Source organism: Nicrophorus vespilloides, unplaced genomic scaffold (assembly GCF_001412225.1).
Source record: "Nicrophorus vespilloides isolate i.1.1-1 unplaced genomic scaffold, Nicve_v1.0, whole genome shotgun sequence".
Taxonomy (NCBI): Eukaryota; Metazoa; Arthropoda; class Insecta; order Coleoptera; family Silphidae; genus Nicrophorus; species Nicrophorus vespilloides.
Window position 1 is genome coordinate 212,358 of NW_017096185.1, and position 16,092 is coordinate 228,449.

Below are 16,092 nucleotides of genomic sequence, written 5' to 3' on the forward strand. Positions count from 1 at the left end.
ACCCAAAAAATGCATACAAAAAAAGATGTTTTTGGATTATAGCGAGTATTCATACATTGTTGTGCATCCATTTGGCTGTAATTCGATAAATTTAATTTTTAAGTCAGAAATAATCATTTTTTTAACATAAGTAGAAAAGTTATATAAGCTCTTTTAGAAATGTGCATTTGGAAATGATGAATAATTTCGTAAAGTGAGGTCCTTCAGTAACCGAATTTGTTTAATTGCATCAGAAATTGTACTAAAAAAAGCATAAATAATGGAAAGTTTAGTTAAAGACCACAGAGGGCGTTGTTTTCAAGAAAGTACAAAGTACTTTTACCCAGCGTTTCTGAACCTATGTGAGAGAGCTGTCACCAATGTTGTCACATTTTAGTGAATTTCTCGGAAACTATAATAGATTGAATGGAACCAAAAAATGCATACGAAATCTGGATGTTTTTGGATTGTAGCGAGTATTCATACATTGCTGTGCATCCATTTGGCTGTAATTCGATAAATTTAATTTTTAAGTCAGAAATCATCATTTTTTTAACATAAGTAGAAAAGTTACATAAACGCTTTAAGAAATGTGCATTTGAAAGTGATGAATAATTTCGTAAATTGTAACCGAATTTGTTTAATTGTATCAGAAATTGCACTAAAAACAGCATAAATAATGGAAAGTTTAGTTAAAAACCACAGAGGGCGTTGTTTTCAATAAAGTGCAAAGTACGTTTACCCAGCGTTTCTCAACCTATGTGGGACAGCTGTCACCAATGTTGTCACATTTTAGTGAATTTATCGGAAACTATAATCGATTTAATGGACCCAAAAAATGCAAACGAAAGCTGGATGTTTTTGGATTGTAGCGATGCACATTGTTGTGCATCCATTTGGCTGTAATTCGATAAATTTAATTTTTAAGTCAAAAATCATCATTTTTTTATCATAAGTAGAAAAGTTATATAAAAGCTTTAATAAATGTACATTTGAAAATGATGAATATTTTAGTAAAGTGAGGTCCTTCTGTAACCGAATTTGTTTAATTGCATCAGTAATTGTACTAAATATAGCATAAATAATGGAAAGCGAGTATTCATACATTGTTGTGCATTGATTTGGCTGTAATTCGATAAATTTAATTTTCAAGTCAGAAATCATATTTTTTTTGTCATAAGTAGAAAAGTTATATAAGCATATTAAGAAATGTGCATTTGAAAGTGATGAATAATTTCGTAAAAGAAGGTCCTTCAGTAACCGAATTTGTTTAATTGCATCAGAAATTGTACTAATTATAGCATAAATAATGGAAAGTTTAGTTAAAGACCACAAAGGGCGTTGTTTTCAATAAAGTGCAAAATACTTTTACCCAGCGTTTCTCAACCTATGTGAGAGATCTGTCACCAATGTTGTCACATTTTAGTGAATTTCCCGGAAACTATAATGGATTGAATTCACCCAAAAAATACATAAGAAAGCTGGATGTTTTTAGATTGTAGCTTGTATGTTGTTCATCTATTTGGCTGTAATTCGTGTCGAAAGATACAAAAAAAATAAACATTTTAGTTAATTTCTCGGAAACTATAATAGATTTAATGTATTCAAAAGATGCATATGAAAATTGGATGTTGCTGTGATTTTACTTGTAAAACAAATATGTTTAGGCCGCGCGTTAAAAAGCTTGAGAAACTGTAGCTGTATTTCTTTACTATTTAGATTTTGTATGGTTATATAAATAAACGAGAAGTTGAGAATCTAGTTAAATTATTAAGGAAACGTTGAATGAAATCGACTTGAAAGCAAGCCTAAAGTGGCAATAAACAATATTGTGTAATATTCATATACAGTTTATACGAGGTTCCACGCTGTAACTAACAGAAAACACTTAACTATTGGTAGTAAATTAAACTGAGAACTTATGGAAATTGGAAAATGACACAAGCCTTTCCATATATTAATTATTAAATGTTTAAATTTTCTTTTCAGTTTCTGATTAGTTGGGAGAAATTGAAGCAAAGACAATGAATTTGTAATACAACGTTTATTTAATGTGTTTGTTTGTACCCTACAAATATAACTTTCTTAAATATAAGTTAATTAATAAAAAAAATGAAGATTTATTCTATTTAGTAAATGTTTGATGCAAAACATTATTTACTCGTCTTCGTCTTTTTCTTCTGTTTCTTATCCTCCACGGCCTGCTTGTCCAGCTGGGACCTCTTCTTTTTCAAGAGCAAAGCCTCCTTGCTCTTCGTCCTCTTCGTGATCATCATGTCGTTGTAGATCTTCCTGTATTTACCCTTGATCATCTTCTCGCGCAACTTGTAATCGGCGCGATCCTCCTTCAGCTTAGAATACGGCTTCTCCTTGGTAACTTCACCAGCTTTCACCGACAACTTCGATTTCTGCGTAAGAGATATTATTTGAAAAATCTTAAAAAATTATGATGATTAAAGAAATTACCTTCGGTTCTTCAGATTTGTATCCGTCTTCCATGATAACATCATCCGGATATTCGTCTTCCTCCTCTGAATCCTCGTTTAGATCGGCTTCGTCTTCATTATCGGAAATAGCGGCGTCGGATATTTCGGCTTCATCCTCTGAGTTAATTTCGTTGTGCATCTTCTCTAGAAGCTCTGAATCGTAGAGCGCCTTCTCTTCTGGTGGAACGTAACTGTCTTCTCTGAATTTATCGACGAATGGAGACAGATGTGGAGGAAGGACGGCTCCGATGAAGTACTTATTCACAGGTAACAGTTGACGCGCATTGACGCTGTCGAAGATCCATTGCGGCTGGATGTAATACCTAGAAATGTACTGCTTATCCTTCATTGGTCTGTCCACGATTTGATGCGTGATGCTCTCATCGTCCTCGTTGTAAGTTGACCCAACGAAGAGCGTTTTATCCCAAGAAACTTCCCCACCGAAACAACGAATCATGAACACCAAATTCTCACGAGGAACTTCGCGATTCAAGAAGAATTTCAATCCCTTGAAAAGCGACTTCAATCCTTTGACAGCCTCAGCCTCCTTACGGATCTCTTCCATCTTTTCCGGATTATCAATATCCGTGAATTCATCCAAATTCACGTCGTCCTCTTCGGTAGCCGTTGAAGTCTTGGAAAGCGGGAAATTCAAAGCAGCGACGCGCTCCGAGATAAACACTTGCTCATCAACCAATTTCTTATCTTCCTCCGATTGATCCTCGATGCAAGAGAATTTCGGTGGATAGAACAGATTTAAACCGCTGTACAACCTGAAGTTGACGAATCCCAAAAGCACGATGTAGAAATCAACGAATGTGGACATCAATTTAAAATCGACTTCACTTCTTTGTTGTGGCTCAAAACCGTACTGATGCGGTACAATCCATGTAATCGTTTGTCCCTTAATCTCAGCTTGGAAATAGTAACCCTTGATTGAAACGAAGACTTTCCTTAAGGATTTAGATTCAATGATTGCATGTAAAAATTCAGTTGTTAATCTGCGGCACATTGCTGATTGGTCTTTAGGCAAGTGTTTCATGGATGGAAAACTGCTGAACAGGAAGCATAAAGTTAAGCAATCGTCCAAATCTCTCAATGCATCAATGAATGTCGGATATCTCTCTTTGACGATGTGATCGAGTTCTACTTTGGGGAATTTATCTAAAAGTCTGCCGACTGTTTCTTTATCTCTGATGGCCCTGGCTTTGGCAACTTTCTTTGAGATCACTCTCATGGAACGGAGCCTCCAAATGTTTGGTTCGTTCATCAAGAACTGGATGTCTTTAACATGGTACAAGGTCTTGATGGTCATGTCGCCTTTTTGGGCGCGCTTCCTGTTCCTCGGCTCCCTCGGGTAGATGCCTTTCAGAATGCATAGCGTTCTGAATGTGTTCATAGACACTTGCAACTTACGTATGGCCTTTCTACGCGATATGTAAGTTGCTCCCTCACCAGACTCAAACTATACATTTTTTTTAATACAAACATATTAATTCTCAACAATTCACAGAGTATTTAAACGTTAATCTTACCTTCTTCTTGCGTGGCCCTGCCATCACGTATTTATATGTAGTTCAATCACAGCCTTTCAAAAACACCTAACACAATGCTGCTTCGTTTGTAAACACGTGCCTCCACCGAAATAGAGGTTAAGTTAATTGTCAACTTAAAAGCGACCTCTAGTTTACCAAACTCTTCATTAAACTTCTCTAAACTAAACATTATTAATTCAACAATTAAAACACAAATCATTAATTAATAATATTATAAGACTTAATAACATCATAATGAGCAAACAATAAATAACAAAATAGTTAATTTTAAAGAATTAAAAATTAAAAAAGCTGTAAAAGAAGTTGCATATATTACAACTTGTTACTTATAACTATTTCAGTATTTTCAAGTTTCTGTTAACATTTACTTTAATTTATCAAACTTTATATACAATAATTAATTAGTCTAATGTAATTTAACTAATTTAAACTACTTTCCTTTAAATGCTCTAAATATGTAACGAAGGTTACAGTTCACTATTGATTTTAAATTTTAAAACTGTGATGCGGATGAAACCTTGGATGAATGAACGTGTAGCAAGCGGCGTTTACAGGAAGAATAACTAATTTCTGGGAATATCTGTTTATCGATTAATGAATGGGATTGTATGTGTAACTCTTCTGGAAATTGGGGAGTTGAATGAATGTGTTGGATAGAATGCGTACAATTTGTATAAAAGTAGTAGGAATTCTGGGAACATATTGATTGCGTGAGCGTGTAAATGTGAATGGAATACATGTGTTCTGGGAAAGCCGCATCTCGCAAATTCTGATAAAGAGGATACGTTACGATACTAGTATTTTGGTTAATGCAAACCGATGACCACGAAGAAAGTTTCTTAAACTAGTTACACGTTTAATATGTGAATTCGTCCATCTCCATTTCAGTACAATAATTGTTGAATTTTATGAATTAATTTGAAAACTATTTAAAGTAAGAAAAGATGAATTTTCTTATGCACTATTTGATATAACTTCTGTTACGTAATGATAATTAATGACAGAGATATGGCGATTTATGAATTTGTTTTAACGTTTCAGTTTTCATTTAATTGCATGATAACATCTCATCACAGCTAGATTATTGGAAATACAAATTAATAACTAAACTATAGCCTTTCCAATGAGCTTATTATCAAATTTGTGGCAGTCACCATTCTTCTGCTATAAGCTGTCAAATTTAAGCATGAAAAGACGAGTATGAAATGAAGTGTCTTCACCTTTTATTAAATTATTCGATGACCAAACAAGCTAATTAGTTCATTAAACATGCAAATTAAAGATTAAACTATGACCTTTCCATTGAGCTTAACCGAAAATGTATAATATTCGTCGTACATCTGTTATTAATTGTCAAATTTGAAAATGCACTATCTTTACGTTTTATTGAATTACTCGACGACAACGCTTGATAATTGGATCGTCGAAAATCAGTATTAAAGACAAAACTACAACCTCTCCAATGATCATACTCTAAAATTTCTTGTAGTAGGCTTCATTAAAAACTTCTTTTTTGTTTCAAATTATTGTTTAAGATTTGTTAAAAAACGTTAATCTTAGATATAAATATAAGTTTAACAGAATTAACTCACATTTTTATGAATATTTTATCGTATATTGCGCATCATTTAATATAAAGATTTATCAGTTACAATTCATTAATAACTTTTTCCAATTTCTTTGGAATTTTTTTACAAGTCATTAATTATATTATTTAATATAAAAATTAATAACTAAACTATAGCCTTTCCAATGAGCCTACTTTCAAATTTGTGGTATACACCATTCGTTTGTTATAAGCTGTCAAATTAGAGCATGAAAATAAGTGTCTTCACCTTTTATTGAATACGATGACCAAACAAGCTAATTAGTTCATTGAACATTAAACTACCGCTTTTCCATTGAACTTAGCAACAAATTTATGTTTATCGGCGTTCGTCTGTTATTAATTGTCAAATTAGAAAATGCACTGCCTCTACTTTTTATTTAATTACTCGTTGACCAAGCATGCTAATTAATATATTAAACATGCAAATTAAAGATAAATCTACAATATTTCCAATGAGCTTAACCGCAAATCTATAGTAATCGCCGTTCGCCTATTATTAATTATCAAATTTGAAAAAGCACTGTCTTCACGTTTTACTTAATAACTCAACAACCACGCTTCATAATTAGAGCATCAAAAATCAGTATTAAAGACAAAACTAGCATTTTTTCAATGAAATTACTCTAAAATTTTCTTGTAGTAAGTTTCATTAAAAAAAAAATATTTTTTTTCAAATTATTGTTTTCGATTTGCCAAAAATACAATAATCTTAAAGTTTATCAGATTAACTCAAATATTTTATCATACATTGCGTATCTTTTGATATAAAAAGATTGTCAGGTAAATGTTTATTAATAACTTTTTCTTAATTTATTTGGATTTTTTTTCACAATTATTACTGATTACAATATTGACTACATCTGAGGGAGTTTTCTATTGCGCTTCTTTTGATATGGAATAGGTTACGAAATGTTATCTAATAATCTAGATATGGAGATTTTTCAATTGTTTTTGATCCCAGTCACGTTGGTAACAGATGATCCAAATGTGAAATGCAGAGTTGGGAATGAGGAACTACTTGTTGACTGGATTAAGGATAATCGTGTGTGAACATGTGAAGTGCCTCATTTCCTCTTAGTGTCATCTAGAAAGTATTTTTTTGTTTTGGTTTTTGGAAAATAATCACGTTGGCAATTGGGAATGACGTCGCGCGCGTCACGAAGATGTCAAAAAGCGATTTTTCGATTTGCATACTGAAAACAAAACAACAAAAATAGAAAGGGGAAGCAGCACCCGGGGCGCGGGTGTTCAGAGGTTTTCGGAGACCCTAGGAAAAAGGGATGAGAGAGAGAGAGTAGAGTAGAGAGTGTACGTCGCGCACGATCCGGAACCTTCGACGCCGACGCCGAGCGTCGCAATTTGTACCATGGGAGGCGCCATTCGGAATATACGGCGTATGCGTGCTATCGATTTGCACCGCGCACACCGACTACCATACATTCATGCAACCACGTAACATTCGGCAAAAGCCATCGTCCATCCAAGGAGCGAAGAGGTCGCACCGCCATCTCTCCCTCTCAGCATTACAGAATTGCGCGTCTCCCGCGTAACCAACACAAACTGAACGTAAAACAAACAGCAACAAATTCAAAAACAAACAAACAACAACAACAAAAAAAACTATCAACAAAGTTTACATGAGTGCAAGTGCGGCGTGAGTGCGTGATGTGCGTGAAGAAGTTGATGCCTGAGGAGATGCTGCGCCGACCGAGACCTTCGCTCCTTGAAGAGGAGTCCACCTGAAAAGCATCAGGTAATCATTTCCTCCTCCTCGTACACCTGTCACAACCAGAGCACTTGACGTTCCGTTACGTTTTACGCTACTCTTTTTTTTTTTATTATTTCTCTCTCCCTCTCTCTCACACTCTTCATAATCCTCGTGACGTCACGGCGTCGGGACGTCGTGCGCTCCGGTTGGCGCCGGGGAGTCAAGGTCTGCTTGACCTCAGACACGAAATTTACAAGCAAATTGGATCGAGTATACACCTATATATATATATATAAAAATATATGACATTCCCTCCCTTCGCCCTTTTATTTACAACCACCCTGAACAAAAAGGAAACACGTCCATCCCTTCACGACTTGAAACAAAAGAGGGGAATGACAAAAAAGCGAATTGTGACACTGAAGGAAATTGGAGGTCTTCTCGTGACGTTTCGTTTTTTTTTTCTGCTTCTGTGGTGGTTTTTTTTTCCTCTCCTCTGTTGTTGCAGAAGTCTCGGGTCGAGTTTGCGTAATGGCTTATTTTTCAATTGCAGGCAATCTCGCGGCGGCGGCGGTGGAGGCGGCATTTCCAAAGAGATCCTGAGTGAGGATCCAATGCGAAGTTGATTTCCGTGAGGTCATGTTATTGTTGTTGCTTTTGGAGGTGATCGGAGATTCGAAGTGAAAGATGTGCCCGAAAGCGGAAACCCGAAGGACTTTTCCAAAGACGCCTCACCTGGATATACTGTTAGTATTTTCAGCTTCACATCATGCTTTTTTTATATAATTTTTATCACTACTTATTATGATTTTTTTTTTGGATTTCTAAATTTTAAAACTTTCTATATTTCTCATGATTACTAAATTTTTAAAATTTTACTTTTTTTATGATTATTATTGATTTTACAATATTTCTGACTTTTTAATTTATTAGGTCTTAATTTTTTTTCTTATTCTTAGTTTATTAGAACAATATTGAAAATATAAGTTAATTATAGCATAAAGTATATAAATATAAAGTAAATAAATTAGAAGAAAAAAGTTGGAAATATTCGAAAATTGATTAGAAACATCGTCAATTTAAAACTTGCAATAATCCTAAATGCAAACCTACTTATAAAATAGATACAACTTCCAATTCTTTTGGGAACAAAATTTGTATTTAATTTCACTTTCACTTGAACAAACTTTACTTTAAATATTGATAAAATAAGTAACTTTTTTTTTCATTTCTTCAAATTTCAATTTTTACATTATATTTTGATTCTTTGATGTTTGATAGTTTTAGAATTATTAGACCAATATTGAAAATATATGTCAATTATATAATTTTTTAAGTTAAATTTATCAAATTCAAATGATTATATAATAAAATATACAAAAAGTTTTAAATTGTTTGAGTTAATCATAAAAATTATTATTACAAAAAAAATCTTTGAAAAAATCGAAAATTCTATAGAAATATCGTGAATTATATTAATAGAATTGTACGGAAACTGTCGAATCATGACTACAATTGACGAAAACTGTCTGGAAATAAATATTTGATAAAATTTCATATTCTTATGAGAACAATTTTTGTATTTAATTTCACTTGAACAAAATTTTATTTTATTACTATTTTTTGTAACATGTGCATAAATATTAAAAAATTGTTGTAGAATTTTTCCTATTTTACTTTAAATATTGAAAATTTCACTAAAAAGTAACTTTTTTTTGTCATTTCTTCAAATTTAAATTTTTACTTGAAAAATATTGATTCTTCGTTATAGAATTATGAGAACTATATTGAAAATATATGTGAATTACATAATGTTATAAGTAAATTAATCAAATTCAAGTAATTATATAAAAAGTTTTTGAGTTAATCAGAAAGCATAAATTACAAAATACAATATTTGAAAATTTCGAAAATGATTAAAGTAAAATTTCAACAAAAAATTTAAATAGAATGCAATTAACAAAGACTGCTTGGAAATAAATATTTGATAAAATTTCATATTTTTATGAGAACAATTTTTGCATTTAATTTCACTTGAACAAAGTTATATTTTATTACTATTTTTTGTAACATGTGCATAATTATTAAATCTCACTTAATTGCTGTACATTTTTTCCTATTTTACTTAAAATATTGATAATTTTACTAATAAGTAACTTTTTTTTTGTCATTTCTTCAAATTTCAATTTTTACTTTATGAAATATTTTGATTCAAGTAATTATATCATAAAGTTTATAAAAAGTTTTATATTTTTTTGAAAAATGTTTTAAAAATTCGAAAATTAAGTAGAAACATCGTGAATTGAACAGAACAAACAAGTAACAAAAACTGCTTGGAAATAAATTTTTGATAAAATTTCACACATTCAACAAAATTCACGTGTCTTTTTTTAATGTATTTGTTGTGAAGCAAATATGATATTTATTACGAAGAAATTGTACACTATCAGACATGCCACATAATAGTTTCATGTCAATTATTAAATATGTGTAATATATTTCCATACATCGATTAGCGTTTTGCTGTTTTTCCTATATACTTTTTTTTCTTCTTTATGTAATTAAATCGACGTTATTATAATCTAATATTTGAATAAAATATGAGACAAATAACAGTGAATTGTTGTAATAACAAAAATAGAAATATTTATATGAATATATTCGTTATTTTCATATCAATTTTCACAAATTATGTTAGATTTTCATAAATTTCATTATTTTTTTTTACAAATTATTTAAAGGAATTATAAAAAAATAACATTGAGTTATAAGTATCATTTAAATTTAAATGAAAGAATGGAATTACAAGGATTATCCTTAATGAATCTTGTAACGTAATAACACTTCGATCTATTTGAGTGTTATTGAGTCATCATACTTTAAGTGAATAAATCACATTAGTTTCAAGTGTACGATCATTTACTATTGACGTATGTGGAACATCCAGTCTATAAGTATGTAAAGTAAGCAAACAAAAATCGTGTATTTTATTTTTTTGAAGAAGAGTTGAAAAAAAGCTACTCGTTTATTGCTACATCAAGCTTTCACGTTTCTATTTACACTTTTATCCGTTCCTATTTACGACAAGAGCTTCGTTGCGAGAGGTATTAAAGCTAATTACTATTGTCAAGTCGGTGGAGGAGGAGAGCGTTCGTAAATCGTGAAGCTCCAGTCTGCAAGTTTGTCACTTACGGCAAAGTCTTTTTAATGCATAATTTACTAATATTTCCATCGCGACTCGCAGCTTTATTTACTTTCATCATTCTATTCCAAACGTTATGCTAATACGCACAACTTCTTTACGACAATAAATTTGTTGAAGTATTATCATACTTATATAAATAGTAAATAGAAAGTAATGTAGAATTTCATAAAAAACATTCAAAAATTGTATTTTTTTTTCAAAATTTTAATTTTATGAGTCGCCAAATTTATTGATTTTATTATTTCCTTTATTTTGTATAAAATATTGATATTCATTTATTTTATTTAAACTACGTCGTTTATTAATAAGTAAATTTCATTTTACGATGGTTCGTTTTACGACTTTTGTATTTTTTTTCTAGTTTAATTCGCCTAAAATTGATAGAATTCTAATATTCTAATATTTATCTATAATAATCAACATTAAAAATCAAAAATTGTATTTTTTTTCTCAAAATTTTAATTTTGTTTGTCGTCCCACGTTGGGCGCCATATTTATTGATATTCCAATCTCGTTTATTTTGTATAAAATTATGAAATTCATTTATTTGATTTAAACTACGTCGTTTATTAATAGTAAATTTCATTTTACGACGGTTCATTTACAACTTTTATATTTTTTTGTAGTTTAATTTGCCTAAAATTGGTAGAATTCTAATATTCATTTAATATTATCTATAATAATCAACATAAAAAAAGCAAAAATTGTATTTTTTTTTCAAAATTTTAATTTTGTGTCTCGCCCTACGTTGGGCGCCAAATTAATCAATATTCTTATCTCAATTATTTTGTATAAAATATTGATATTTATTTATTTGATTTAAACTACGTCATTTTATAATAAGTGAATTTTATTTTACGACGGTTCGTTTTACGACTTTTATATTTTTTCCTACAATTGATAGAATTCTAATATTCATTTAATATTATCTATAATAATCAACATAAAAAAATCAAAAATTGTATTTTTTTTCAAAATTTTAATTTTGTGTGTCGCCCTACGTTGGGCGCCAAATTTATTGATATTCTAATCTCGTGTATTTTGTATAATATATTGAAATTTAAAAATTTCATTTTACGACGGTTCGTTTTACGACTTTTTTCAGTTTAGTTCGCTTAAAATTCATTTAATATTATCCATATTTATCTATCTAAAATAAACTTTTTCCTTAATCTAAAACTAAATATGTTTTGTGGATCAATATTGCAGATTTGTTGATTGCATGATTCATTTTTTTTTTGTTTGTTACATATTATATTGTATGTTTTCTCGTTTGTCTCGTCTCTAATTGATTTTCATTCTACGTCTGTTTGATCGAATGCCAAGAAAACGTTTATACCCACTAAATTGTAGCTTGTTTAGTCTATTTCAGGACATAATGGTTTTATTGTCGTTCATATTCTATACTTTCGTCAAGAGTTATTTATTGGCTTTTACTCAATACTAAAGTATCGTATAATTTATGTAATTGCCTCATTTTGGTCTACTTATATAATATGGGTAAAATATCATAAAATCAATTGCAAAAAAAAACTTGATTTTTTTTTTGTACTGTAGAGAAATAGAAACAAAATATTCATTAACTTATTTCATAAGAATTAACAATAATAAGTAATTTATTACAATTTGCCCCAAGTTGGGCGCCAAAATTTATTTTTATAATTACTTTAAACTTACGAAATTATTATTTTTTTCTACATTTCATCACTTCGCTGAATATTCTCATTCATAACAAAAGTTTAGCGTACGTCCATCAGTCAAACGAAATGCAATAAAGTCTGCATTATAAATTTGTGAACAGTGCGAGAACAAATGGTACAAGTCTTTCGTGGAAAACCTTATCTCTCTCTTTCACTCTCTTTCCTATCGTCACTTTTACACTTCGCCCACGTATTCTTGTAAATTTGATTTTCCCGCTCACGTCAACTCCGCCTTTTCCTGTGAAACTCCCACACACGCATTGATGTCATAGGATGTCGTAAGGTCAAAAAGTTTTCCATACTTTTATTCCTTTCCCATTTTCAACTTGAAGTTATTTTCGTCAACATTTTTTTTGTTGTTGCAATCTTTAGAAAGCGAATCAATGTTTGCTTTGAAGCTTAGTCTTTAATAATTATCAATACTTATAAGTTACATAAGTATTCAATAGTTTTGTAGTTAGTTTTATATTTATGTCATTTTATTCAATAATTTGTAGGTTTTTTTTTCACGGTTTTAATATAGAATTTCCTATTTCATAATAATCAAAGTTAAAAAATCTATGAAAATTGTATTTTTTTCAATTAAATTACGTTGTGAATGATTAATTCTTTGATTTATGAATCACTTTGGAAGATTTCTTTTCTTTCAGCTTCAATCAAAAGGACATTTCATTACTCTGATGAGTTAAAAAATCTATGAAAATTGTATTTTTTCACATAAATTATGTTGTGAATCACCCCACGTTGGGCGCCAAAATTAATAATACTCCTTCTCTGATTCATGTTTGAATCATTATCGAAGATGTTTTTTCTTTCAGCATCAATCAAAAAGACATTTCATTACTCTGTCGAGTTAAAAAATCTATGAAAATTGTAATTTTTCACTTAAATTATGTTGCCCCACGTTGGGCGCCAAAATTAATGATATTCCTTCTTTGTTTCATGTTTGAATCACTTTCGAAGATTTTTTTTCTTTCAGCTTCAATCAAAAAGACAATTAATTCCTCTAATTAGTTAAAAAATCTATGAAAATTGTAATTTTTCAATTAAATTACGTTGGGCGCCAAAATTAATGATATTCCTTCTCTGATTCAAGATTGAATCACTTTCGAAGATGTTTTTCTTTCAGCTTCAATCAAAAAGACAATTAATTCCTCCGATGAGTTAAAAAATCTATGAAAATTGTAATTTTTCAATTAGATTACGTTGTGAATCGCCCCACGTTGGGCGCCAAAATTAATGACAATTCATTGCTCTGATGAAATTTGTAAATGGTGAAGGAAGGAACAATCTTCGTGAATTTATTGACTTTTCAGCTCATCCGAGATTGATTAGTTCCTCAAATTATCCAACCCTCTTATCCATCCCTTGATGGCCTATAATTGCCGCATACATTATTCAAGCACCGGAATCATATCCTTTCATCGATGACAGCAACCTAAATCCGGATCAGATGTAAAAGGGTTGACTCTCTTTTTTTCCCTTCCGTACACAAAACATTACATAATTCATTAGTTAATTAATATTTACACTCGCAGAAATAAATTATTTCCATCTTAATTGGACACTTGCATTACGGAAGTCGCCAAAATTATTTATATTCTAATCACATTTATATTTTTCATACAATTTTAAACATTAATTTACCAAATAAATTAGGTTTCGTTTTACGACTTTTTGTAATAATTTTTTGTAATGTCCACTTGGATTGATAAGTTAACTAAATCATTTACAAAAAGAACTTTTTTTTAATATTTCAATCAGAAACACCTTACAAAACTTTACTACTAATTATTTTTTATTAATACTAATTATTTTCATACATAAAACATTCCATAATTCATCAGATTATAAATATTTACACTCGTACGAAAGTGAAACAAATTATTTAAATCTTAATTTACAATGGGAATTTGCACATTTGCATTATAGACGTTAAACGAGTCGCCCCACGTTGGGCGCCAAAATTATTGATTTTCTAATCTCATTTATTTTTTATACAAAATTGTATTAATTTCTTTATTTATTGGATATTGAAACTATGAATCAGTCAAATTAATTATAATAAGTAGGTTCCGTTTTACAACTGTTCGTTTTACGACTTTTTGTAATATTGTTTTCCTTTTAGTATCCACTTATATTGACATGTTTCTATGATTGATTAAATAGTTGACAATAAGTTTTTTTTTCAATTTAAACCAGAAACACCTTACAAAACTTCACTAGTAATTGTTTTTTTTTATTACTACTACTTATTTCCTTACACAAAACATTGCACAATTCATCAAATTATTAATATTTACACTTGCAGGAAAGTGATATAAATTATTCAAATCTAAAACATCAAAGGGAATTTGTAGATTTGCACTATAGATGTTAAACCAGTCGCCCCACGTTGGGCACCAAAATTATTGATGCGTATATTCTAAACTATTTTTTGTATACAATTTTTGCATAGATTTATTTATTTGTTGGATACTTAATCTATCCAATAAATTTCAATAAGTAGGTTTCGTTTTACGACTTTTTGCAATTTTTTTTGTATTATCCACTTGAATATTTCTGTACAATCTAAACCAGTTTCTAATACTTATTTACTAAGTGCACTATTTTTTATAGAATACAAAGTAAATATAAAACATTTAACATATTTAAAAATATTTGTAATCTTTGAATAAAATCAAGTAATTTGAGATGTATAACTATGATGTAATCAATTCAAACTTGCTTAACAAAGCATTATGTTTCATCCACGAAATATGTGTTTATTTCTTTTAAAATTTCATCATCTAAATTCTATGGACATAACGAAATACATGTGTTCTTCAACAGATACATCACACATATCTGGATGACATTTGCACATGAAACTCTTATAAACATAATTTTTTTATTCATTTTTTTCCCTGTAAATTTCCATTAGGCAATAATGCGTGTAAACGTGTCCCGATTACGAAATGAACTCGTAACGTGTGTGTGAGTCAATGCATTAAATGGACTTAATACGTCTTGTACTTTTGCTTGTTCAAGATTAGATACGGATAGCAAAAAAAAAATGCCTTCGATTTTCTCTTATTATATACACATTTTTTTTTACTGTTTCTTTATCTCGAATCCAAGGAAATTGCCTTTTCTTAGTCATTGCCATAAAGTGCATGAATCGAAGTTGGCCTTTGTTTATTTTGAGAAAAAATCAAATGGGAATGAATCGATTTGCCTTTCGCACATGAATCGTTGATGTTTATTTGTTTTTTTTTGTATTTCGAATTAATCGTGTTGGCATTTATTAATTTATTGTTTGCAATTTATTGCTGATGATGTTTTGTTTATTTGTTACACTCATCCGTTGCAACATGCAATTTATGTGTGTAATGTAATGCAATAAATGAGTATAGACCTCAATTAGTTTATATAAAATTGATCACAGTTTGTTCTTAGTCATAACATAAATATAATTTTTCAGCTTTATGAAACATGTTCTTTTTTTGGTTTGTTTATTCTATTTTTAAACAGTCATTTAAGTACACATGATTACGCATTGTTTCCTATACAAAAAATGTATGAAAGTGCGTAATCATGATTTTATATAATGCTCTTTTTTCTCTTTTCTTTTCAATTAATTTTCTTAATTATATAATTTTTTTAATTATTAGATAAGACAACATTAGGAAAATTATTTTGCTAAAATTAAATATAAACTCAACGTTATCTAATGGAATCTTAGCTTGATCGTAATCTTGATTTTCTATAATGTTGTTTTTTTTTTCAATTAATTTTATTAATTAATAATTTATAATTATTAGATAACACAACATTAAGAAAATTAATTGCTAAAATTACATTATCTAA

General features: G+C 29.8%; 2 protein-coding genes across 2 annotated transcripts in view; one reads left to right on the forward strand and one right to left on the reverse strand.

Moving 5' to 3' along the window:
* Positions 1-2,004: 2,004 nt before the first annotated feature.
* Positions 2,005-4,128, reverse strand: LOC108569937 (pescadillo homolog). Its single transcript, XM_017931701.1, has 3 exons — positions 4,001-4,128; positions 2,446-3,930; positions 2,005-2,387 (listed from the first exon to the last, which is right to left on the reverse strand). Exons 1-3 carry the CDS (start codon positions 4,022-4,024, stop codon positions 2,133-2,135), a joined length of 1,764 nt encoding a protein of 587 aa, XP_017787190.1. The 5' UTR covers positions 4,025-4,128; the 3' UTR covers positions 2,005-2,132.
* Positions 4,129-6,974: 2,846 nt separating this feature from the next.
* Positions 6,975-16,092, forward strand: part of LOC108569938 — a 19,383-nt gene continuing 10,265 nt past the window's right edge. Inside the window, exons 1-2 of the mRNA XM_017931704.1 lie at positions 6,975-7,383; positions 7,892-8,084. Of these exons, the coding sequence (XP_017787193.1) occupies positions 8,026-8,084 (59 nt within the window). The 5' untranslated portion in view covers positions 6,975-7,383; positions 7,892-8,025. The remainder of the gene's footprint in view (positions 7,384-7,891; positions 8,085-16,092) is intronic.

Coding starts and splice junctions, on each gene's coding strand:
- LOC108569937 (XM_017931701.1), bottom strand. CDS start 4,024: ATGGCAGGGCCACGCAAGAAGAAG. Junction 3,931..4,000: donor CAGGGCCACGCAAGAAGAAG/GTAAGATTAACG, acceptor AAAAATGTATAG/TTTGAGTCTGGTGAGGGAGC. Junction 2,388..2,445: donor ACAAATCTGAAGAACCGAAG/GTAATTTCTTTA, acceptor TCTCTTACGCAG/AAATCGAAGTTGTCGGTGAA.